The sequence below is a fragment of the Hyaloscypha bicolor genome, assembly GCF_002865645.1.
Source record: "Hyaloscypha bicolor E unplaced genomic scaffold K444scaffold_39, whole genome shotgun sequence".
NCBI classification, from domain to species: domain Eukaryota; kingdom Fungi; phylum Ascomycota; class Leotiomycetes; order Helotiales; family Hyaloscyphaceae; genus Hyaloscypha; species Hyaloscypha bicolor.
In genome coordinates, this window is record NW_020194541.1 from 885,252 (window position 1) to 912,084 (window position 26,833).

The 26,833-nt window shown below is 31.5% G+C and overlaps 4 protein-coding genes across 4 annotated transcripts; 2 read left to right on the plus strand and 2 right to left on the minus strand.

The window, feature by feature from the left end:
* Nucleotides 1-17,007: 17,007 nt before the first annotated feature.
* K444DRAFT_626144 (uncharacterized protein) lies at nt 17,008-18,703 on the minus strand (the record flags this gene model as incomplete). Its single annotated transcript, XM_024882607.1, has 2 exons — nt 17,008-18,370; nt 18,432-18,703. 2 exons carry the CDS (start codon nt 18,701-18,703, stop codon nt 17,008-17,010), a joined length of 1,635 nt encoding a protein of 544 aa, XP_024741183.1.
* Nucleotides 18,704-19,430: 727 nt separating this feature from the next.
* Nucleotides 19,431-19,667, plus strand: K444DRAFT_512536 (uncharacterized protein; the record flags this gene model as incomplete). The annotated part of the gene is made up of 1 exon (XM_024873493.1): nt 19,431-19,667. A coding segment is annotated over one exon (237 nt), but the record flags the coding sequence as incomplete, so codon positions are not given.
* A 1,619-nt stretch (nt 19,668-21,286) lies between these two features.
* Nucleotides 21,287-23,367, plus strand: K444DRAFT_308480 (uncharacterized protein). The gene is made up of 6 exons (XM_024871788.1): nt 21,287-21,601; nt 21,661-21,764; nt 21,900-22,322; nt 22,402-22,439; nt 22,489-22,622; nt 22,681-23,367. The coding sequence occupies exons 1-6, from the start codon at nt 21,429-21,431 to the stop codon at nt 23,057-23,059; spliced, it is 1,251 nt and encodes a 416-aa protein (XP_024741185.1). The 5' UTR covers nt 21,287-21,428; the 3' UTR covers nt 23,060-23,367.
* A 234-nt stretch (nt 23,368-23,601) lies between these two features.
* K444DRAFT_521270 (uncharacterized protein) lies at nt 23,602-25,556 on the minus strand (the record flags this gene model as incomplete). The annotated part of the gene is made up of 3 exons (XM_024874116.1): nt 23,602-24,407; nt 24,473-24,931; nt 24,992-25,556. The coding sequence occupies 3 exons, from the start codon at nt 25,554-25,556 to the stop codon at nt 23,602-23,604; spliced, it is 1,830 nt and encodes a 609-aa protein (XP_024741186.1).
* Nucleotides 25,557-26,833: the final 1,277 nt, after the last annotated feature.

Here is a 26,833-nt window from a genome sequence, read left to right on the forward strand (position 1 = left end):
TACTAAGTTTATAAAACAGGTTATTTTTATATAGTCTAGTAAATATCTAGTAAATATAATTATAGTATTTACTTTTATTTCGGGAATAAATAAGAATATTATTTAAATAAATAACTATAAAATAATTTAGAAGCCTTATAAATATAATATTAATATATATTTAAAATATAGCTAGTATATTAGCTAGCCTAAAAGGTATTATAAGATATTTAAAATAGCTATAATAAGTTCTAAAAGCCGTCTTTTACTTATATTCTTTATAAATTCTTATCTAATAATATATATTCTTAAGATCTAGTTTTATAAAGATCTTGGCTTCTTAAAGCTAGTTAAGAGTCTTATTAATAAGAGAAAGCAGATACTAATTCTTAATTATAATTTAATTAAATCTATAATAATTAATATAAAAATATAGCCCTCTATTTTTCTTAGAAATAAAAAGAATAAGTACTTTTATTAGGCTTTTACTAGGCCTTATCTAATATTTATAAAACATATCCTATAAATATAAATATAATATTTCTAGTTAGGTTTCTAATAAATTATATAAAAGCCTATATAGGACTATATTATTTATATTAATAAAGTATTTAATATTACTAAAATTAGGAAGTTCTAAAGCTTTATTAGAGTTAAAAATCTCTAAAAAGTCTTTATATTTATTATTCCGGAAATAGATAAGTATTTCTAAAGCCCTTTTCCGGAAGATATTAATTTATTATATTAAAAACTCTTATTTAGTATTACTAGAATTATATAATAAAACAGAAATCTAGTAATTATTATAAATATATAAAGCTTATTATCTAAAATAGTTATATTTGCCTTTAGTTAAGAATAAGACTTGAGGTACTAGCTTAGAATACTAATTAAGCTTCTTACTAAATTCTTTTAGTATTAGAATTTTAATATTATTAGGCTATATAAATATATATATTTATTATTTCTTAATATAGTTTATATATTATATAAGAGTTATTTTATAAAATTTCATATTAAAAATAAGACTATAAGAGCTAATATTCTTATATCTATAGAACCGGAGCTTAAAAGAATAAAATTTATTATAATTATCTATAATAAATATCTTAAAATTATAAGCTTAATAAACCTTAAATCTATTTCTATAAAAGGTTATAAATTCTTAATTATATTTAGCTAAAGTAATAAAGCCCTAACTTTGAGTCTAATTATTATTAAGGAAATTATAGTCTAATCTAGTATTACTAAATCCGTTATATATTTCTAAAATACCTATTTCTAGCTATATTAATCTTATTTAAATAGTTATATAAAGTAATATACCTTTTTTATTATAGCTAAAATTATTAATATTTAAGATTTAGTCTTTCTTTTTTCTTATTTCTTAGGAAAATCTTCTCTAGAGTACTTTTCTATAATAATAGTATTAATCTGCTTTTATAAATACCTTAATTCTTTTATAGTTTTAGCCTTATTAGAGTTCTATTAAGCCTATTTAGTATACTTGAAATATTTTATACTTTCTAAAAAGTATTCTTTCTATTTATAAATCTAATAAATTATACCTAAAATAAAACTAGTATTTTATTAAGGCCTTAAAAAGGCTAAAGTATTACCTAAGGATTTCTTATATAATTTTCAGAACTTATTCTTTCTTTTTTAATAGTCTTATAAATTAGAATTTACTAAATTAGAATTCTTGGAAATAGAATTACTTTTATTAGACTTCTTTGCCTTTATTTTCCTTAATTTAGGGTAAGTAATATATTCTACTTTCTGAGCTTTTTTAAGCTATTTAGAAATAGATATTACTTTATTTCTTAAGAAAATAAATATAAATATCTAATAAGTCTTATAATTAGATAAAATAATATTAAGAATCCGAACCCGGTTTCTTTTAAGATATAAGTTCTAGTTAACTTCGAGACTAATTATTCGAGTATATAACTTAGTAATTATTTTATTATTTTTCTAATAAAGATCTCGGAGCTCTTTAAAGGTATCTTATTAATAGATTTAAAGTACTTGAAATATATTAGCTAAATAGGCCTTAAATTACTCCTAATAGACCTTATATAATAATAAGCTTTACTTTATTATGGTTTCTTAAGTATTATAAGATTCGTTTCTAAGAGTATTTATAATAGAATTAACTCTAGAAAAGTATTTATTATAAGTTTAAGGTTAGGTTCTAAAAACTGCCTTCTAGAAAAATATAAATATTCTCTATTTCTTAAGAGACTTTCTATAATATAAGTCAGGTATCCGGACTTTAAAAAGCTTTTCTTAATTTAAATATATTTTTAGAATATTATATAGTAGCTTCTAATAAATAGTATTAAGATTATTCTTAAAGCTTATTATATTAGGAAAGAAAGTAGGTTCTAATCTTATTTTAGGAAGTTCCCTAATAAGAATTACTAAGGAAAATAAGGTAAACTTATAAATAGAATTTTTATAAAATATAATAAACTATAAGATATTTCTAAGAATATTCTTATATTACTTTAATTATAGGATATATTAGTTAATCATATTTACTAATTCTTGCTTTTATTAGAGTATTTTGATTTTAGTATATAAGCTCTATTTTATAGCTTAAATAATAGTAATTTAAATATTAATCTCGGTATTTTAATTATTACCGGAATTATTTCTGTTATTATTACTAGCTCTCGGAGGCTTCTAAGAAACCCTATTAAAGGTATTAGATAAGCCTTTATTATTACCTATATTAGGGTTAATCTAATTAACTTTCTCTATAGAAATAGCTCTAGTAAGAAATTATATATTTCGCAGATTTCGAAATATAATTACTTATTAAACTATTTCTTTTAAGAATAAAGAAATTAGCTTATAAGATATTTATTAGTAAGTAATAAGATAATAAAATAAATTAGTAAGTTATAAAACTATAATATTAAATTTAGTATAGAACTAATCTTTATCTCTTTTAAATAGGAGGCCCTAATAATATATATATAATTAGTAATTTATAAGTCTAATACTTATAATATAAATAGTAATTAGTTATAAAATTAAAGAGCTACTAATTTCCCTAATTAATACTTATAATATCCAAGATTTATTATATGTCCTTAAATTATATATAATTCTATATATATTATAATATATATATATATATATATATAAAACAAAAACCTAATATAGATAATATATTTCCGAAATACATAATACTAAGAAATATATTTTATTAAATAAGATATATTACTAATATATTAATTATAAAGAAAACTATATAGTATTTTCTAAAAACTATAAGAAATATAAAAAGAAAATTAAATAAATTAAGGCTAAGAGAAAGTAATTCAAAAATAACTTACTATTTCTAGTACTACTAGTTTTTATACTATTTATTTCTCTAAAAAAAAAAGTAAATCTAGTAGTATTTAAGAAAAGAACTTATAGTTTCTTATACTAATAGTAGTATTATTTTCTTCTAATATCTTTATAGGCTCAGAAGTTATAATAGAAAGTAATATACTTATAAAACCCGAAATATAGTTAGTATAAAATATAAATATAGAAGAGGTAAGTAAAGATAAAAAAAGTAAAAAGTATAAAAAGAAATTTTCTATTTCTCCCCGAATTTTTATTAAAACCCCGGTTTTCTTTCTAGAATTATAAACTTTAATTTTAGTATATTAATTATCCTAACTAATAGCCCAAATACTTCCGGAAATAGGAAGTTTAAACTAGCTATATAAAAACTTTAAAGCTCTTTTTTTAAACTAGTAAATAATAGAAATACTAGTAATAAATATATTATAATTACTAGTAAAAAGGGGAAAAGAGCCCTAAAAAAGAACTATATAAAATCTCTAGGCAAAGTTAAATAAATCTAGCTAAATAATTCCGGCCGGCTTAAAGCCTTATTATAAAAGATAGGGAAAAATATATAAGAAAATAAGATAATAGTTATAGTAGACCCAATTAATATAAGTTCGGGCCCGGAGTTAGCTAAAGAAAGCTTCTTAGAGATTTCTTCTAGCTTATTTAATAAATTATTTTCTATAAACTCTTTTCCTATCTTATAAATAATATTAAATATACTAATACTAAAGTACTTATCTAGATATTACTAATAAATATATACTAGTATATAATACTATTTATCTTATAATATAATATTTAGAAGATCTATATAATATAGAATCTATTTCTCTAAAATAAGAAAACCTGAAACTTTAATATTATTATAATTCAAGAATTATAGCTTAATAATTATAATACCTGATTTATTTATAACCTAATTAAAAACAAATTCAGAATATTTCTAAGTAATTCGAATATAAATAAATAGCCAAATATATATTTCCTTATTAATAGCAAAATTAATCTAATTATAATATGAATTATAAACCAGAACTTATATTTCTATTCTTTTTATATTATATTAATAACCGGTAATAGGCTAAAAACTATTACTATTTATAATATTTATAACCTATACTAGTAAAAGGAAATATATATTAAAGGCAAATAAGTAAAAGTACTAATAGAAAGTATTATACTAAAGCTAGATATAATATTAAATAAGTTTAGATAAAATAAATAAATAGTAATAAAAAACTTTAATTTCTATTATAAATACTAGTTCGGGAATCTAGAAATATTAAAATATAGAAATAAAAAGAAAATCTAGATAAAGGCTTTTATTAATATTATAAGAAATTATAATATAGAGCTTATATTTCCTAAAAGCTTAGTTATATAACCCTAAGCTAATATCTAATCTAATCTAGTTAGGATAGTACTAGACCTTAGCTAGTATAATAAGGAACTAGTAAAAAGAATCTTAATATATAAGATCCGGATAGACCTGGATATAGTATTAGATTATATATTAGTAGAAATAGTACTTTTTTATAACTATATTCTAATTTCGAATAAAATAAATAAGAACTTTAAAAAGATAAATAAAAAGCTATTTCTTAAGATACTAGTTTTTTTTTTCTCAAATATAATAAATATTATTACTAGAAAAGACCTAAATAATATAATTAAAGAGATAATTAAGGCTATTTAGATAGTAATAGATATTATTATTTCTAATTAAGTTATTATTACTAGATCTATTTTAGACTTTAATAAGAATTATAAGAAAATAATTAAAAAAGTTAAATAAATATAGAAATAGTAATTAAAACCAGGATTTATAGAAAAAGACTTTATTAACTTCTAGAAAGCAAAAAGATATTATAGGAAAGCTATTACTATTATATAAAGAAATATTTATAGAAAAAAGATATTAGAGATAAAAAATAAAAAAGGCCTCTGGGTTCTATTAAAATAAATAAGAAATCGGGAATTAAAAGCCCCTACTTTTATTCCGGATATTAAAAAAGCAAATAGTATAATAATAAAAGATACTAATAAAAAGGCTAAAGTACTTTAATAAATCTTTTTCTTATAACTATTTAAAATAAATCTTACTAATATCTATTACTATAATTATAATAAATTGGCTAAGGCTTAAATACTAATAATAAAATATAAAATAAGAAAAGCCCTTAGACTAGTTCTATTAAATAAAATACTAGAGAAAGATAAAAACCCGAATAGAATCTTAAAGCTTATTATAGATTTACTAGCCTTTTTCTTTATAACCCTCTTTAATTTCTTAATAAATATAAAATATTATCTAGCTAAGTTTAAAATATTAATTATAGTAGTATTTAGAAAGCCCGGAAAAAACAATTATTTATAGCCTAAATTATACTAATTAATTGCTTTTATAAATATAATAAGAAAAATCTTAGATATAGTATTTGCCTAGAGAATATAATATTATACTAAAAGATATTATATATTTCTAATAATATATATAAAAGGCCAGAAATAATTCTCTTATAAATATATTATTTATTTTTTCTTAAAGAAGATTTATTTAGTATAAAGAAAAAGAAAAGTAATAAGCTTATTTATATTAGATATTTCGAGAGCCTTTAATAATATTTCTTATAAAAGACTATTATATAACTTAAGAAAAAAGAAACTATTTATAGAAATTATTAACTAGATAGCTAGCTACTTAATAAATAGAAAGATTCGGATTAAGCTTTTTAAAAGCCTAAATAAGGAATTTAGTATACTAATAGATATTTCCTAAAGCTTTTCTTTTTTCTCTATTTTCTATTTCTTTTATAATACTAATCTTCTCGAAATTACCTAATTTAATAAACTAGTTATAAGCTATATTAATAATATTAGCTTTCTTATAAAAGGTTTAATTACTAAATTAATAGTCTAAAAACTCGAGGTATTATATTAAAAGATAAATAAATAGGCCAGGAAATATATATCTATATTTATATTTATTAAATATAAGCTTATTTACTTTATTTATAAGAGAAATTAAAAGCGAATTAGAAATAATATAAGGTTAATAGATCTAGAACTAATAAATAGTATTAAGAAAGTAATTATACCTAAATTATATATCTAATATTTCGAAGTTATTCTTAATTCAGAACTTAATAATATAAAATATATGAAATATATAAAAGAAAGAATAAAAAAAATCTATTTAGGCTCTATAGTCTATAGTAAAATTAATCTGGAAGGCCTTAAAAGGAAATATACTTATATTAGTAAAAGTAATTATTATATTATAAATACTCTTTATATATTTTATATAATAGATCTCGAATCCGATATATAAAAGAAAAACTTACTAGAAAAAGATAATTCAGGTATTTTATATTATTATAAATATCTTTAGTTTAATAATAGTAATAGTAATTAAAGTAGAAACTAATATATTATTTATTAAAGTCTAACTTAATCGGATATATATAATTATAATAAATTAAATTAGAGTTTTTTCTTTTTTCTACTAAATATAACTGCTTTATATAAGAAATATTATTAATAATAGCTTTATCTGGCTTTTATTATTATAGGAAATCGAGATTAAGATATAAAGAATAATTGAAATAGAAATATATAGTAAAATAGAAAAATAAATACTAATTATAACTATATTTTAGTAAATTTTACTAGATATAAGAATTATTCCAGATATAGAAACTATAATAAAAGAATATAATAAGATCTATTTATTATAGTAATATACTTATATAAAGGTTTTTATAAATAGTAGTAATATTTAAGGCCGGATTAATATAGCTGCCTAAAAGTTCTATAAAAAAATAGAAAGCTATAGTAAATATTAGCCCGAATAATTATTATAAATATAGTATTTAGGGCTTAAAAAGTAAGATAAAAGGTCTCTTATAAAAATAATTTAAAGCTAAAAAAGAGAAAACTAGAATATAGGAGGCTGTAAGGAAATATATATATCCTATAATATACTAGTCCTAAAGGGGCTTAGCCTTCTAAATATCTCTAGTATATTCCAAGTATATTTCCCTAGTAAGGCGGCTATATTATATATACCTAAAAGGTATTTAGTATCTAGTAAGATATCTCAGATACCGGATATCTGGGAATTATAATATTATTTCCCCCTTTATAATAAGCTTATTTCCGAGCTTTATAAAAGCTATTAATCTATCTAATTTTATATTATATTTCCTCTTAAAATAAAACTAGTATCTCGGATATAGATATTATATATAAAAGGCCAGTACCTTTATTATATAATCTAGAAGAATTTATTATTATTTCCGTATAGTTCTAGACAAGTATTATTTTTTATATAGTCTAGCTAGTATTATAGGTTTTATAGAGGTTCTAGTATATTAATATTATTATTATAGAAACTTTATAAAACTAGGGGGCTATTATTTAATACTAAAGCTAGATATTATACTAGATCTTTATTCTAACTAACCTACTAAATTCTATATTTTAGCCTATTTCTTACTAGCTTAACTATAATAACCCGTTTAATACCATACTCTTATTTGCTATTTTCTAGTATTAATAGAAGTAGTTCCGGATTTGCTTAACCTAGTAAAGAATTCTAGGAGTTTTTTTATAGCTTCTTTATATAGAAAACTAGGTATATTTTTATAGTTTCTGGTAGTTTTAGGAAAAACAAGTAACTATACTATTCTAGAATCTCAAATAGGCCCTCTATTTAGTTCTCTAGCTTCTGGCTTAAATAATCGGATTTCTAGTACTTTATAGTAATCTATATTTTATTCCCGACTTTGAAATTAATCGGATAGTAATACTTATTAGCTTATATTATATATTATTTCTATACTTATTCTATATAGCCTTAAGTAAGTTACTATAATTTATATAATTAATTTACTAATACTTTGGCTTTATTTTTATTTAGCTTTTCCTTAGGTAAGTTAGCTTTAATAGGGGAATTCTAGTCTAGTAAGATATAAGGCTTATAGCCCTTTTTAGTTATAAATAGGAATTAGCTAATAGTTTCGTACTAAAGAGAGGCTTATTAATAATTAATTATAGTAACCTATTTATTCTAGTTATTCTAGTAATACTTAATATATGAGTATAATCTCTAATTAAAGTACTAATTAATAATCTTCGTTTATTTATTTATTTAGGAGTAATTAGCTATAAAAAGCTTAAGCTTTATATTAATTCTTATATAGAATTCGCTCTAAAAATCGGATATAAATTGGGATTCCTGATCTAATATAATTATTTCTGGAATATCTATTTAATATACTATATAAAGTAAAAATAAAGATACTAGCTATTTAGCTATAATTATATCTTATACTAGAATTGTAATTGGGTGCTTGAATAAGTAATTTTCAAATATAGTAATTATATTATAGCCCGATTTGCTCTCTAGATAGCTCTTAAAGTCTATAGTAATATATTACTAGGGGTAATTAGAAACTAGAAAGAGATAAAGCAAACTAGGCTTCTTATTTCTGGGTATATATAATCTCTAATAAGTATAGTAATTACTATAGTATTAATTAATATCTTTATTTATAAATAGCTAGTAATATTAATTCTTTAATAGCTAATAGAGCTTTATATATTTAGGATATCCAGAAAAGCATTTATTATATACTTTACGAATTAGGGTAGTCTATAAAGGTAGTTCGGGAGTTATTTTGTTCTCTGTAATATAGAGTCTTCTATAATATAAAAGGAAGCTATTTTATAGTATTCAGATATTACTTTTGGCTTGGGCTATTATATATAGCTTCTCTAGATCCGGTAATATATAATTATTTTATAGAATCTTATTTATAAGTTATAAACTACTATATTTGGCGGGAGCTTCTAATAATACTTTTATAGGGGCTACTATAGTAAAGTTTACTAGTAAAGCTTTTAAAAGAATACTTTCTTTTAGGGAAATTATACTTTTAATAAAAGTATTTTCTTCTGGAAAGTTCTTAGTATATATTTGATTTTTAGGGCCGAATTCCGGATTAAGTAAGTCGATTTTATAAAGTATTATTACAAGCTATAAGTTATAAATAATCTCCGGATTAATCTTATTTTTAGAGAGAAGTACTTGGGTTTATAGCTTCTTCTTAATCTGGCCCTAAATATCTATTTTATTTTGTTTTTATAATAAAGTATCTGCTTGCTTATTTAATTTTCTAGAATAATATATAAGCTTAAAGTAATAGCGGAATAAGAGCTTAGTCTATCTAGCTTATTAAGAAGAGAGCTTCTTAGTAGTTATAAAGTACTCTAAGATATAGTAATTAGAATAGACCTTAAAGAAAGTATTCTAAAGGCTTTCTAGCTGTGAGGCTCCCAATATAGCAGGGTGCTACGCAAGTAGTCAAGGTAAAGGGGTGGAATATAGGGTAAAGTATAGAGTGAAGCGTGGAAATATAATTAATTCCAAGAACTGGTTCTCAGTAATAAACTAATCGATGCCCATTTCCAAAGCTCGCATGCCTCCATATATAGAATCTAGTGTTCCGCTGGATGTACGGAAGCACTAGTCCCAATTTGGGAGTGCGATCCCACATAAGCACTAGCCTAATTAGGCTACTAAATCCAGCTGGACGCTCGCTGTCAATGTATGCATTATACTAGCTTAGCTTTCTATTTCTCTAGTACTTGTATTATAGTAAGTATTTCCTTATTATATATATTATAATTAAGCTTTATTAGAAGTATAGTTTTAGAAAAATAAGCTATAGGATACTAAAGGCCTATTTCTGGGTTTTATTAAGATAGTAGGCTAGTAACTATTCTTTTAAATATATTTGTTTTTACTATTATAGGCAGATCTGAATTATAGTATTATAGAACTAGAATAAAAATTATAGCTTTTTTTAGGTAAGTAAAAGCCTCTTAATATTACTCGGATTATTTAAAGGAAATTCTCTTTTTTATAAGTAAGATAAAAGATCTAGTAATTTGTCTATATTCTTTAATAAAGTATTTATAAAAGTTATAGAAGCTAAAAAGGAACTATATATTCTTAACTATCTTTAGGAATTACTAGTTATATATTATTTTGATTTTATTAGAATCTATTTTAATACCAGATATAGAAATAATAAAGTCTAAATACTTTATATATATAACTTTAAATTCCGATTTCTTAATATTTATTTAGAGGCTAGTAAGATATAAATAGTTTAGTACTTTTTATATATATTATTTATACTTTATTAGGTTCTTTAAGTAAATAAGAATATTATTAAAATATATTATATAAAAGTTATTTAAATATTTAAAAAATATATTATTTATATAGTATTAATATATAGCCGGGCTATTTATAAGGCCTTTCTAAAAAATATTATATTTATATACTTTATAGCAAATACGAAATATTATTAGCTTCTGAGAGTTTAAATCTATAGCTATATAATAAAAAGCTTAGTAAATATCTAATTTAATATAAATTTTGGCTTTAGATAATTAATTTAAAGTTTTATTAATAAATAAAAGAAGATATTAATTCTTTCGAGTAATATTATTTAAATAGCGGAAATTAATATAGAAATATAAATCTCTATTTGCTTTTTTTATAAAAAGAACTAGAGAAGTAAAGAGAGCCTAACTAGCTTTAATAAAGCTTTTAGCCAGATTATTTTTTAAGAAATACTTGATTTCTAGAAGCTTTTAAATAGATTATTACTAGAGAAGTTAATATTTAATACTTTCGGTTTTCTTTAGGCCTTTAATCTAAATCTTATAATTATATAATTTATAGAAAAAAAGAATATTAGATTTCTTTTTAAAGAAAATAGAGGTATATTTCTTAAGTTCCGGAAGTAATATTCTCTATAATTACTAAAGCTTTATTTCTCCCGGTTATTAATTCTCTAGGCCAGAAATAGCTTCTTTTTTCCGAGCTTTAAGCTTTTTATTAATCTTATAAATAGAGATTTAACTAATAATATTATTTTTTCTCTTAGCTATATAATTAAATATTATAGAAATAAGAATAACTAGATCTAATATTTGCTTTTTATTAAGGATCTCTTCTTGTTTCTTTAGCTTTTATTTAGGTATTATATCTTAATTAGATTATAGAAGCTTCTTTTCTATAGTTCCATATAATTTCTTTTAATTAGTTTAAAAGAAAGAAAACTATTTTAGAATAAAAGATTTCTAGAAATAGCTTATAATAGAATCTTATTAATTAGTATTCTTTTAATATTTTTTATTAGATTACTTCTCTAGCTATTATTATAAAGTACTAATAATATAACTAAATTATATAGATTTAGGTTTATTTTTTTTTTAGCTATATTAGCCTATATTTTCTATAATTAACTAGAATATTAATATATATTACCTATTTTTTATTAAGAATAATATTATAATCTTTAAGATTTAGAATAATTATAAGTATATTAATATTTTATCTATTAATTAGAAATAAGACTTCTATATATTTCTTAGTAAACTTAGCTAGCTTTTTATTAAAATCATATATAGTATAGGGTAAGGGAAGGGGTTATAGTTCTATTCCTAAGAATTACTTTATAAGCTAAGTAAGCTTTATATTAATAAAAGTATAATTATTAGCTCTAGTATTAATAAGAAAAGAAGACTTAATTTCTAATTTATTTATACTAATAATATAGGGTATTATAAAAGTATCTTCTTTTATTAGACAAGTTAAGTTAATCTTTACTAAATCTATATTATAAGCCTCTAAAATAAAGACTTTTTTTAGAAGTACTTATTTCCCGGTTTTATACTAGAATTAGAATTCGAATTCTCTAAATACTTTACTAGAATAGTATACTCTAGTAAAATAGAAACTAAGCCCGGCTTAATTCTAGAAAGAGCTATCTTAGTTTCTTTATTATATAAAACTGGATAGTATCTAATATAGTAGCCGAACTTATTATAATTAAAGTACTTAATAATTAAGAAATTCTCGGTTTTTATAGAATATTACTTATATTTATAAAGGGATATATACTTAATAAAAGCAATTAATATAGGCTTCTTAGACTTCTTCTTAGAAGTATATTTCTTAGAAATATATAAAGATATAGTACTAGAAGTAAACTTGACTAGAATAGCTTCTGCTTTTTTATATTCTTTAGTTTTCTTATATATAGCCTTAATTTACTAATTATTAGTAGTATAGTACTAAGTAAAGCAAGTAGTATTAATAGAAGAATTATTATAGTATATATATACTAACTTCTAGAGCTTTAGTAAGAGCTTCTTATTTAGTTTATTTTAATATCTTAAAGACTAATACTGCCTTCTATAAATAGTTATAAGAAGAAAATATAAAACTCCTAAAATACTTAACTAAAGTATATTTAAAGCTTACTAAAGTTATAGTAAGTATTCTATATTTTATTAGAATTAGAGTATAGCTTCTTTAGATAGAAGTAGAACTCTGAGAACTAATAGTACTAATTCGGACTATCTTTATTTATATAAGAATTAGTTAGAACGAGAGTATTACTAGTAAGTTTACTAGAAATATAGATAATCTTGAGATTCTCTAAGAAATATAAATTAGTATTTCCTTATAGCTTATTCTTAATCTAAACTAGCCAGTTATTAAAAATAATATAATCTCTAGTAAAGAGAATTAGATCTGGGAGCTTAGTAACTCTAGTATTTCTAAAGAAAGTATAAGATATAGGAGATTCTAGACAGAAATAAGCAGAAGATAGTTCGGAATTCTTTTGAGAGAAGTTTGAAGTAGCTAGAGCGGCCGGAGCAGGCAGAGCAGAAGTAGTTAGAGCTACTATAAGCCGATTTACTATAGCTATATAGTATTTGACTTTATTCTCGAGCTTAGTATTATAGAGCTTAGTATTCTCGAGAATAGCTTTATTATAACTATAGGCATTCTTATACGAAATAGCTTTTTAGATATTCTTCCGGTAGCTCTTTATAATAATATTAATATCTGAGAGTAAGGTATTAGGTTTCTTGGCCTATTTATATAACTCTCTGGTAGTAATATAATTATTGGTTTTTAGGAGCTTTATAATAAAAGCAGAGGGTTCTATTTCTATAGACTTGTTTATAAACTCTCCAGAAATACTAATGAAATATTTGGTTCGGGAAAGGCTACTAATAGGACGACCTGAACTAGCAGGAGCTTTACTAGAAGCTTTAGCGGAAGTTAATATAGTTCCTGGTTATATAGTATCCTGGAAAATTGACCTATTATACTTTTCCTCTACTATATTTCCCCTAGCAGTCTTATTACTAGCATATATATAGGGTTTATAAGGTTATAGAATAGGGCTTAAAGGCAATAGTCAGGTTACTGGCCTATATATACCTATTACTCTAGGACTTGATTAAAGAATAGCCTTTATTTAAGGTTTTTTAATTTTCGGGTTTTCGGGAGGGGTTTCTAATATATTACTAGTATATATTTATAAAGATATAAATACCTGATTTCTTTAAGGATTCTAAAGCTTTTTGCTTTTATTATTCTAGAGTCTATTACTTGTATTTCTGAGGTTCCGTTATCTTAGTAGCGCTTATATTACTAATAGTTCTAAATTAGTTTATTTGAAATCCTCTATAGGATTAAAGGAAGTGAGCTTTAAATACTATTATAGGTATAGTATTCAGGGCTTGGAAAGTAAGGTAGAAGGTCCCTTATAAAGATAATTTAAAGCTAAGAAAGAGAAAACTAGAATATAGGAGGCTGCGAGGAAGTATATATATCCTATAGTATACTAGTTCCGAAGGGGCTTAGCTTTCTAAATATCTCTAGTATATTTCAAGTATACTTCCCTAGTAAGGCGGCTGTATTATATATATCTAGAAAGCATTTAATATCTGGCAAGGTATCTCAGATACCGGATATCTGGGAATTATAATAATAATTAATTTATAGTTTATAGAATAGAATTTATTAGTATTTAAATAATAATAAATATAATAATTAAAAAAGGAAATATTATAAGAAAGCTTATTATTTTTGCTAATAATTAAGTATTTATTTTCTTATTTACTAGACTATAAAACTAGTTAGGTTAGATTATTCTTATTAAGGTTTATAATCTTATAAATATTCTTTAGTAAAAAGGCTATAAAGTTATAATTAGGTGAATTCTAGTATATATTAGAATACATGAAAACAAGATTATAAATCTTTTAGTAAAGTAAATTACTAGGTAAAAGCTCAAGCTAAAGAATATTAAAATAGCTCCCGAAATACTAGTAATTAATTCAAGCTATATTTTCGAAATAAAGTAGCTCTTTTAACTTCTTTCTTCTTATAAGAAATTAGTTAATAACTTTATAAAAGAAGCCTAAAGTCGGAAATAGAGAAATAGTATTACTAGTATATTATATAAATAATAATAATAAGGTAATAATATAATACTAAACTATTATATTAATAATTTTTATAAAAATCTCTTTTATAAAACCGAGGCCTCTATTCTAATCCAGATATAAATAAAGAAAATCGGGCTTTATAAATATCTTAATACTATTAATTATATAGAAGATTTATAGTATAGCTATAATTAGGTTTACTAAATAGTATATTATATTATTAAAGATTATAAGTATTTCGAAAATACTTGTTTTATATATTTAGAAAAAAATATTATTAGAGATACTAGGCTTTTTCTAAGAAATATTAAGCTTATATCTAATACTATTAAATTTATACTTATTACTAGTTTCCTGAATTAGTTTATAAGCTATATAAAGATACTTTTATTATTAGAATAGGAAATAAAGCTAATTAAGGTAATAATTATACTTTACTAGGCTAATTAAGCCTCTCTAAAAGCTATTATATTATAATAAATTATATAGAAATAAAAGAGAAAGTAAGAGGCAAGGTTATATAGAATAGAAAGTATTTTAATTTTTGATTTTATATAATTTTTCGATTTCCTTTTTATTTTATTAGCTCTAGAGTAAAGTCAAGAACTCGTAATTATCTCTATAGCCTAACCCTATATAATATATCTATATAGTACTTTAGGTAGCTAAAAAAAAACTAATAGAATATAAAAAAAATTAAAAAAAGCTTCCTAAAACCAGAATTATTTACTTAAAGTAATAATATTATTTATAATTTGAGATTAATTCTATTTTATATATATTTATTAGTATTCTTCTAAAACTGCTTTAAAATAGTACTTATATAAAAAAAGAATTATTTCCAAGTTATTTTAAGCTTTTATATTAATAATAATATAACTTTATAATTTTAATTATAAAATAAAGCTTGCTTTTTTAGTTATATTCTATTTATTTATTTAATATAAGAGCTATTATTATTTCTTTTATTTATTCTAACTTTACTAATCTTATTTCAAAAAAATTAATCTAAGTTTAATATAAATATAATAGCTTATAAGCTAAATTCGCTATTTTCTAAATTATTTTTATAAAAATTTAATTATTTTACTATTATAGTAAGGTTTTTTCTTCTTTACTATTTTATAATTACTATTATATATTTTATTTATTTTTTGAATATATTAGTACTAGTTTAAGAATTTATATAAGATTTTCTTTTATATATATAATTAGTTTCTCGAATATATTAATTTTTAAAGTCCTTTATTTTTAATTATTTATATTATTTTATTACTAGTATTAAGAGTTTTAAAATTATTATTTTTATTTATTTAGCTTCTTATCTTCTTTACTTTTACTTATATATTTAATACTTATATATAGTTCGAAATTCATATATTAATTAAATTCCTATTATAATATTATCTAAATCTTTTATTTTTAGGAAAATTTACTAGAAATATATATAAATCTAATATTTAGCTTTCTTTATTAAAGCTATATTTCGTATATTAGTTATTTATTCCAAACCAAGAATATACTTATTTTATATATATTTTAAAGTATTTAATAAAAATTTGGCTATTTTACTTTATATAAAATATATTTAAATTTAGTAATATAAATAAATAAAAAGAATTATTATATTAATAAAATATATATAGCTGAGTTTGAGCTTTTAATTATTTGTTTAAATTATTATAAACTTATATAAATTAATTAAGAATTATATTATAATTTTATATTTATAATAAATTTATAATTTATATTAATAAATTAAAATTAAAAAAGTTATAATAAAACTAAATAATTTTAATTATTATATTATTAATTAAAAGTATTATTGAAAATTCGATTTAATATAAATAAGAATATATAATTAATCCAGATGAGCTGAAATAATGAAGTGATCTGATCTGCCTGACTTTGAAGCTCGAATTATCTAATTGAGGGGAGGCCTGGAACCTGACACAGGTGGTAGCTACATCACTTTAGAAGAACTCTTATCTTTTCTGTTCCATTTTAAGCATCAAAACCGAGGCAACTGCAGTTTGGAGATTCATGTGTTCGCCAATCTGGCTTCTATGAGGATGCAACGTCAATGCCACTAGATGTCTACATGCTTGGAGATACTCATCCGAGATTCTGTGTTTCTCGGTGTTTTTCACTTGTTTTTTTCTCGGCGTGCTTTGAGAAAAACCGAGTGTCGTATGTCTCACACCGGAGGCTCTGAAATGATTGATGGATTGATTGATTGCATAGGGAGCCCGAGAGAGGCTCTCGGTGGCCGTACAATTACAACCAAATGGTACAAGTTATGCCCCACAAGAGACACACTAAGCATTCTGATCCTCCAGGCTACACCCTGGTACTTGTTCTTTTCCTAGCCGCGGCCCCTTGTTGTCTCTTGAACCAGTCACGAACAGCTTCAATACCTGCCGAACAAGCCCAAGGGATCCCAATAATGCACCCGATGAACCAGTATATCGAGCCCGCAATGAGAGTACACAGTATCCAGTGAAGCACGGGTGGTTCCAATTCATCTTCATCGGCTTCGGCGGGAGCGGTCTCATCCGTTGCTTCACTCCTCACTGATGCAGCGTCTGGTGGACCGCCATTTGCAGGATTTTCAGGACCATTTGCTGTGGAATCGTCCGCAGCATCTCCCGTACCACTCCCCTCAGCAGTTCCCCCAGCTCTTCCATTTCCAGTACCTGGAGCATTCTCAACACTGCCTGAAGCACCATCCCCAGCACTTACCCCAGCATTTCCGTTCGCACTTCCTGTGGCATCTGTCGTTACATTTTGCGCGGCATTCCGCAGTGTACTTTGCATCGCCAGGCTTGACGAGGTGTTCTTCATAAGGCCTTGTTTAGCACTTCCAATGCCATTCGCACTATCATTTCGCAGCGGGGGGGCGGATTCAGGATCCTTCCCCTTTCCTTTTTGTCCTCGCTTCGTGGAGCACTCGAAGCAGCAATGCTCCTTAAACCAATTGGCCACTTTGACGACTGTTTTTACTCTCATAGAGAGTAGCAGGAGTCCAGGGTAGATGCACATCAGGCAGATGTACAAAGTCCGAGGAACATTCCTGTAATCCGAGCTCAGGAATTTCAAGATCCCACAAAGATTTCCAGCTTCGTCGGGAGTGTCGTCGGCATAGCCATCATCACGTACACGTGCTTGATCTTCTCCGGTTCCGATAGCCCACGCATCGTATTGAATTCGAGCAAGCGATGTTTGGAAGAGGCGTTCGGCTTCAATCCTCCAAAACGCGTCCCCCAGATCTTGAGATTGATACTGAGACACTCTTGCCTGTGCAACAAGACCACCTCCAAGGCGGGTCTTGATTGAGTCGTAAATATTGGAATTCTCCAAGGACAGCTTTGTGTACCAATACTCGGGTGGGAGGGCTATACCAGAGAATCCTCCGTGCGCCAGATCATGAGCAGGCCAGCACTCAGCCCCGTCATAAGTGCAAATCTCACTGCTGTCAATGCATGCAAGCGCTCGAGCTTTAGGATCCGATTTCCAATACCAAGGTTCGTCACCACTCCCGAATGGATGATCCGCTGGGAAGATTGGATCTCGGTTAGGCTTGGGATAGAAAATCCGGAGAGCGGAGATGAATATGATCGTAAGGGTTTTGTTCTGGGTCGGCCTCAGTTCTGGAATCGGTTGCCAGGAGTCCTGCTCGGGCCACGGTGTAGTACCATAGGTTCTGACGAAAACAATTTAGTCATCGCATCAGAATAAGAGAGGCGTACCAAGGTCTCGCGTACCTGACAACATAGCTTGGAGCATGCCAGTCGTGGGGGTTTCCAGTGGTGCTATAAGAATAATTATAGTTGTGACCGGTGTTGCCAAATTCATAGTGGTATGTTATTTCCCCGTTCTCGGCGGTCTTGTTGCTAACATAGGAGTCTTCCCAAGTGAGAGGCGAGCAGGTAGAGTTGCGACGAAACTTGAACAAGTGCTCGCTATTGATCCCGATGTCGTTGGGGTCAATCAGATCTGTGTAGAAATGCATGGGCTGTTGACCCTGAACGCACATTTTGTCTACGGGAAATGGGCAGCCCCACCTTGGCTCAGCAGTATACTTGATAGTGGGTTTGTAGAATAAGTTGCAGCGTCCGGATTTTAATAAATCCGCACTTCCGTAGCAATTTTGAGCGTACTCTCCCGCTCTTGCCTCCTTCTGACGATCGTAAATGTCATGTCGCGTCGCAGCATCGATTCCAGCCGCAGAGCTGTTAAATTTCCAGACACCACAATACTCCGAGTCCCAGAGAACAGCTCTGTTATTAGAGACACCAGCAGAAAAAACGCTTCCAATCGCCCAAGCAACGAAGGCACCCAGAACCACGATTCCGAGAATGGTATTATTCTCGAGCCATTTTCGAACGGTTCGCCGCGAATGCCGGCCCGTGCCAGTTGGCGAGACTTGGGCAGACCCATTTACTGCCCGATGCTTCTTGATACCTCCGGTTGCGGAACCTGATTCGGAGGGATTTGGGGGCTGACTGTATGATTCTTTGAGGAGAGGTGTTCCCTCGTGTGGTCCTTGGGGTTCACCACGTGCCGTCTGAACTCGCGAACTGCTGTTGAACTAGCTAAAGCAATATAGCTAGGGTCACGTGCTTGCAATGTAAACCAAGTAAAACGTACTGAATTGACTGCTGTTCTACAGTGGTAAGTAGCCCGTATATATAGCCCTGAACCCCCTAAGTCACATGTACTAAATCCCTATGCCAGCTGAACCGATTACAGCTATACAGGGTATTCCAGCCGTACAGGGTATTCCAGCCGTACATGGTATTCCAGCCGTACAGGGTATTCCAGCCGTACAGGGTATTCCAGCCGTACAGGGTATTCCAGCCGTACAGGGTATTCCAGCCGTACAGGGTATTCTAGCTATACAGGGTATTCCAGCTATACAGGGTATTCCAGCTACACAGGGTATTCCAGCTGGACAGGGTATTCCAGCTGGACAGGGTATTAAGCTAGTGCACAGCCCCATGGCGTTCGGTTCCAGGGCTTACTAAGCCTATTAGGGGCCTCAGGCCCCTAATTTCAACAACTGCCTTGCAAACGTTCCCTAAATTTCGCAAAATAGAAGAGAATCTCAGAAAGTATACAACGCCAAACAGCGATAGCAGAAACCGAGAATTGCCAAATTCTACTTCCAAAAACGTGGGACGACACGTATGCCCAATAATGCAAATAAGCGATCTCGACGGAAAATTGACTCGACATGCCGAAAATTTTCGAACGTAATACCAGGAGGAGCCATCGGTAGTACATGCCCTCCCAATCACGTTGACCAGCAAGAGCCAAAAAAGGCTCCCAGCGCGAATTGAGCTATAAAAAGCTCACTGCCATAGCACATCTGGGAATTCGCGGCCATATGATTCCCCACTGGCGAGGTAGCTTATTTGGAGAATAGCCATATTCCCCACTGGCAATAAAGATTAATAGTAAAGGAAGTAAGAAAATTACTTAATAGGTAATTAATTAGCAAGTGTGACGGCTGGCGTAAGGGCATGATCTGCCAAGGACAGGATATCGGAAACAGGCACAAAACGAAGCTAAGCCGGAATTGCTTGGACGGAACAATACTAAAGGTCGAGGCATCCTCCCTACTTTGTTCCATAGCTAAAAAAAAAAAAAAAAAAAAAAAAAGGACAGTGTATTCCAAGCCGGACAGGCGTATTAAGCTAGTGCACAGCCCCATGGCCGTTCGGTTCCAGCTTTTACTAAGCCCTATTAGGGGCCTCAGCGCCCCCCTAATTTTCAACAACTGCCTTCCCATCGCTTGCCTCCATTCGCAAAATAGCAAGAGAATCACAGAAAGTATACAAGGGGCCAACACAGCGAGGAGCCAGACACCGAGAATAGCCATGAGTATAGTTGCCCATTCTCCGTAAGGTCCATTGAAAGCCTATTGCGCATGGGTAGATAACATGCGCGCTCCGATGAATCAAGCCCCTCTCACTCACGGTTGATGCCTGTAGTCTTCCCAGCTCGGCCATCCATTTTTTGACGTTTCCGTTCGCCAGTAGGCATAGGGGGGGGGGGGGGAGCCTCTTGGGGTTCTTGTGAGACCAATGCTTGTACCAACTATCACCCCTTTTGTGCCACCCCGTGAAGGCTCCGCAAAGTTTCCCGCGGCCTCCAAGGGAAGAGTTGTCGAAACCAAATGTCCACAAGTATGAGCGACGGGCTGTGACTTGTAAGACTTTCAGAGTTTCCAGAATGTAAGATGGAGTGATTCATATGAAGGCTGTTGAGCCGCGAGAAGAGAGCAGGGGTCTTCCTCCGTCCGCCTCTCGTTTCCGCTTCTGCCTTCCAGGACAGCCAACTACGAAAGTCTACGCCTCCAAAGCCTAGAACCGTATTGGACTTCTAGAAGGTCGATAATATTACAAGAATAAGTAAAGATAGCGAAGGGAAACCATATGAAGTAGAACATGCGAAAATTGCCGGTGTTTTCATTGAAGCCAGTCACTTCTGTCGCGATTGAGTGATGACCCCTGATGAGCATTGGGAACCCTTAGCGCAGGCTATTGCTGCCCAAAGCAGCCCCTCCCTCCACTGCGAAGCCGGGCGTCGTGGCGCTTTTCCTGTGCAAACACCACCCAGCGAACGAGGCGATGCAACATAATCCTTGTCCATAATGCGGCACTTGAAGATATGTATGAGTGAGCAATGCCTTTGATCCGTGGCCACTTTCCTGTGGTTTTCGCCGCGAACTCCCTGCACAGAAATGTGCTGCAAAAATGTCCAGTAAAACCAAAAACCGGCGGGGCCAAAACAGGCGGGGCCGAAACATAGGCCCAGGTTGGCTCTGGGACGACGCTCGACAGAAGCATTATTACGCAGATGACCAAAAGCGCTGCTGGTTCTTCGATGATGGAACCACGATCCCGTACGAACAGGAGGTTACTCAACCGTGAGTTGGCATTGGTATTGTCGACCATTGAGAACAGTTTGCCTGACTATTTGTTCAAGTCTCGATAGTCGAGTCCCACGCTCTGCCGTCGATAACCATTATCGTAGCGACGACGATGGAAATGATCTGAACTCTCAGTTTGCCGAACTCGACGTCAGCCAAGGTAGGTCCAACGATTCTCGATCTTTACTTAACAACAAGTGCCATTAATGCCATTGGGCTTTGGTTTCATTTCGAATTGGAAGAAAGATTATCCTAAACGTGAAAGAAACATGTGCTAACTAAGGCTGGATGAAAGACTACCAGGACTCGGAATATATAGAGGGCTACAAATCACCGGCCCACGAACATCACGAACCCCATTATACTTCGCGTACTCAGCGGTCCGACAACTACGGCGAAGCACAATATGATTCGGCGGCGCAGGGTCCGGCAACAAAATCTCAGTCTGGATTACTTTGGGGTTCGCAGCAGACCCCCTACGAAGCACCATATAGTCCGTATCCCAGCACATCCATTCCAATTCCACCGTACGGTGCGCAGCAGAACCTCATAACCTACCACGCTCGCCCTCAATACTCCTCAGACGCGCAACAACCTTATTCTAACACACAGCGAGTACCATACTCATTGACAGAGGCGGATGTCTTCTTCGATCCTCCTCACAATATCACAGATCCACGCCTCTACAAGAAAGATATAACTGCCTTGGCTCGAGTATGTAGGTCAAAAGGAAACCGGATTAAAAGCGAGTATTTGCGAATACTGGATGGATCGTAATAGTTACTGACATAGCTCAGATGGGATCGAACTTTCAAAATGCGCCGTATTAGGAACAGTAAGACACCCACTATTGTCAACTAGGAAGATTCTCATTCGTGAACTAGGTCTTCAAGATTCCGTGGTCAGAGTCTTCGGGCATCGACTCAGATCGTGATGAAGTAGAAGGGGACTATGGCTTCCCTTTTCGTTGGTTTGTTGTTGTCTTAGGGACGGGCGGCACCCGTTTCTGTTCTTGCTTGTAAGTGCAACAAATGACTTAAAACAAATTATTATAGTCGCTAACTGTTACATTTTAGACTAATAACCACTTATCAAGGGTGGGGTATCCAGAAGGCGGGGATTGCCGTCGACGCCCATGAAGTAATCGGTACTCGACAAGACCTGTGTGAGGACGAAAAATTGGGCCAACCAATCATAGTAAAACCAAAAGTCTATGACTCCAGGATGCCATACAATTCCCTGGTCAACTTTGAGAAGATATACAGCATAGATCGCGACGTTTGCGTCGTTGAGTTTGGCAAGGTTGACCGATATCAAAGCCACAGCCTTTTCGAGACGCTAGTGAGAATTTGGTCGACTGTGACGGCTAATTTGTCTGAAGAGGAGCGGCAACGGCGTCAAGTTGAGGACAGAAACCGTTGGGAACGAAATCAAGACGATTTCGCTGATGGTTAAGAGGGTTGATATAGAGATGGAACATTTTAATGATGAGCTTATGGATTGTAACTCCACTGGTGTCTAGAGTGACTGCGTCACCACCGGAAATGGCATTGACAGCTCTGTCCCAAAAATATCAACGAAATCTTCCTGCACGGTCTCCTATCCGCCGACTCCGACGGCGTCGCCAATTTGAAGCTCTCTTCTCAGTTCACTGCACCGGCTGCACAACACACACTCATGTCCTCGTACACTTTAATGGCACAATCTACCCAGACGGCACGTATGGCGGCGGTGTAATGTCTCATGTCTGCTAACTCTTCTTTGACCGAAGTTTTATCACGGAAGCTGAAGACAGGTTCGTATAACACCAATACCTAGGTCTTGACTACTAATGCGGATGGTAATATTATGTCCGAGGAAGCCATCAGCAGCGATCCCGTTTGTGAATGAAGCCTCCTGGGTAACATTTAGCATATTCTCTGCTAAGTATCTTATGGGCCCGCCAGCGACCGGCCTTGGATCTCGTCACCCGCAGCACCATCTATCATAGCCTTGCATTAGGGCTCTTCCACATCATTCGCAACGACCTTCCAACCCCGCATCTCCTTAGCCAAACCCCACGCGGAGTCTATGTCCGTAACTCTTGCGAAGTCTATGAGCGTTATCGCATCCTCCCTCTCACCATCTCTGCGTCTCTCTTTCTTGACTTTAATTCTGCCAGCAAGCCGAAGGGTATCGAAGTCCCTGATGCCTGTCGCGGGCGCAAGTGGGGCCTCCCCTAGGATCCATAGGATGCCGGCCATGACCGCCAGGAGCATCGCCGCGGCAGCGACGATGAAGAGCCAATCCGTCCACGGCTGGATGGCTAGGCGAGACTTGGACCAGCCGTCCGTGGCGATGGTTGCAGTGTCTTCGGGTAAAGGGAACGTCCCGTTAACGACGGTGTAGTTGGCGAACTGGACGGCCGTGACGGTGAACTGTAAGGGGATGGCGAGGAAGTTGTGTAGGTTGGTGACAAGGCTGTTCTGGTCGTCGGGGAAGGAGCCTCTGTAGGTCCGGTGGAGCCAAGTTAGCGTGTAGATCAGGGAGTCGATGGCTGCTCTGTCGGGGTCTGTGGCGGCGCTGGTCGGGATCATTATCTTCTTGAAGATGGCCATGTAGTCTGATGCATTCACTGGCATTCGCTCCAGGTCGGCAGTCGGACGCACGTCTATAATGGAAAAGTTCTGTCTGTTGTAGGCGGTTGTTGCGAATTGCTTGTACGTGGCCATGACAGTGGCCCATTTCAACGGGGCTGTTGTCCAAGTGCGGTTGGTGTTACAGCTGTTGGTGCTGTATAGTTCTTGAGGACACCCAGCCCACCCTAGCACGAAAATGTTAACCCTAGTATCCAAATAACTGTACATGGAAGAGAATGTTGGAACTTACCAACAGCTATGGACTGGCCGACTTGGCGAATGCACATCTGCAAGGTGTCATTGATTGCCTGCCCTGCATAAAGACAATCTCCCACTGGGTCGAAGGTGATGTCGCTGGCATTTCGGTAAGTTGTAACAATTCCCGGGGCATTGTTGATTCTGATCGTCTCCGCACTGTCAAGGAGGCCTCCCTCGAACATTGAGAGATTGAGCGATGGGCCCACTTGACGAGCCAGCTCGATTCCTCCTGGGAGAACCAGGGACCTACAACCGGTGCCGCAACCATCCATAGGGAAACTGGTGGCATATTTGTTGTTCGTCAACAGACTGGAGGTCCATCCTTCTATGTACAAACAAAGAACGGCCGGCGGAACAATGTCAAGGACCCGGTTGTCGAGGGGAATAAGACCAGCGAATACAGGAACTTTGGTATGCCCCGGAACGAAATAATACTCAAATGTTGCACGGTCTGTTTGGCGAACTTGGTTAGCAAAAAAGGGCAGAGCCGAGGAGAGGGGACTTAGCGGACATTTCAACATGGATCCGAAAGCAAGACCCACGATAGGAATCCCAAGTATTACCACCAGCAACGAGCCTTCGCCCAAAAGGACGGACGTAAAGTTACACCAAAATTTGGGGAACCAACCCGCGGCAAGAAGTTTCAGGACAGAGGACCACCCAGAGGAAGAGCCGATGCCGAAGAAAGTGACTAAAGATGTGTCCTTGAGCACCAACCGCAGGGTGGTAAGAAGCCCATGCATTGTCATAGCCGCAAGAACGACGAATATTTGTGAGAAGATAGAAACCAACAAGTTAGTGGTGGAAGCGCCGAAGAAGACAGCACCGACTTGCACCTTGCCCTCGATAAGAACATAGTATATGAAGAACATGTAAAGGACAGTAAAGACCAGCCAAGCAACGAAGATGTACACAACATCACCAATTGCTCGAGCGTTGCGCCATAAGTTCTTCGAAGGCTTCGCTGAAGACGCCCTGGGTCGACGGGCTTGAGGAATGGCAGGGCGGTATGAGTCAGGTAAGTTTGGAGGCAACAAAGGGGGGACGTTCGAGTTAGTTAACTGTGCCTGGTTCATTGGAGGTACTGACTAAGGCGGACGGAACGCAAGAAGAGGAGAACGTTCTGACTGAAAGGAATAAGTTTACTGATGACGCTTCCCTACTATGAAACCCGTTATACAAGCGGGTGATGAGAGATAGATATAGGCAACTAACTGGCCATCCTTGGGGAACAGACTACTGACCGGTCGGAGGCTTTCTGCGGCGATACGGGAAACTAATATCGTGTAACTCGAGGGTGGTGTTTCGCGGACCACAGGCAACCCAGGGGTCCGACCTGCAGCCAGTAGGAAATCACGATGAGGCCAGTGCGACCAGCATTCACCGAAAAGCAGGCGCCTTTACCTACCATAATTTGACACTGAGCTGTTTTCTATTTGGACTGATCCGGCCATTCACACGCCGATCAACGGAATATTCCGACATATATGGACCTGAGAGGGTGTGCGGTCGCGGAGCACACTATAGTAAGCAACCCAACGCCGGTGAGGCTGAAAGCCCCGCACGCTATTCCAAAAATACAGGAAAAAGTAAAACGACACGCCCAGGTGTTGATAAGGAGCGTCGATCACGGGTCAAGCTAACTATTACGTTATGCCAGTCAAGTGGTATCACTGCACGTGACTTAGCATGCAGCCAGTGCATTTATCCTGGCAGACAGCCTTTAGCTCAATGCAAGCTCTTTACTACTATTGCAATACCTATCTTATTATAATAAAGACTTTTAAGTATTTAAAAGATATTAAATAAAAGAAGCCCAAAATAAATAATTATATAATTATGTAAGGCACGTAATAGCAGGGTGAAGCACAAGTAGTCAAGGTAAGTAAGCTGCAGAGTGACGCTTGCAAGTATAACTGATTCCAAGAATTGATTCTAATAAAAGACTAATTAATACCCCTTTCCAAAGCTAGAAGCGTCTCCCTATATGTTCCCTAGTACTTAGCCAAGCCTGCGAAGCACTTTACTTAACTAGGAAATATAATCCCATATAATTCGTATGATTCCGATTACCTATATAATTCCGATTGCAAGCTTTACCCAAAATAGGAAACTAGATCCACGATATCTAATACCTATTCATGTGCTATTACGTATGCCTATTACAAATTATTACTTTATTTTATTAATAAAATATATTATAAGTTATTTTTTTAATAAATAAATAAATAAAAAATTATTATTTTAGAATTATAGCTATAAATACTTTATATTTAATAATTATTAAGAGCTATAAATAAAATAATAATAAACTCTAATATTATAGATTCTATATTAAAGCTATATATAATTA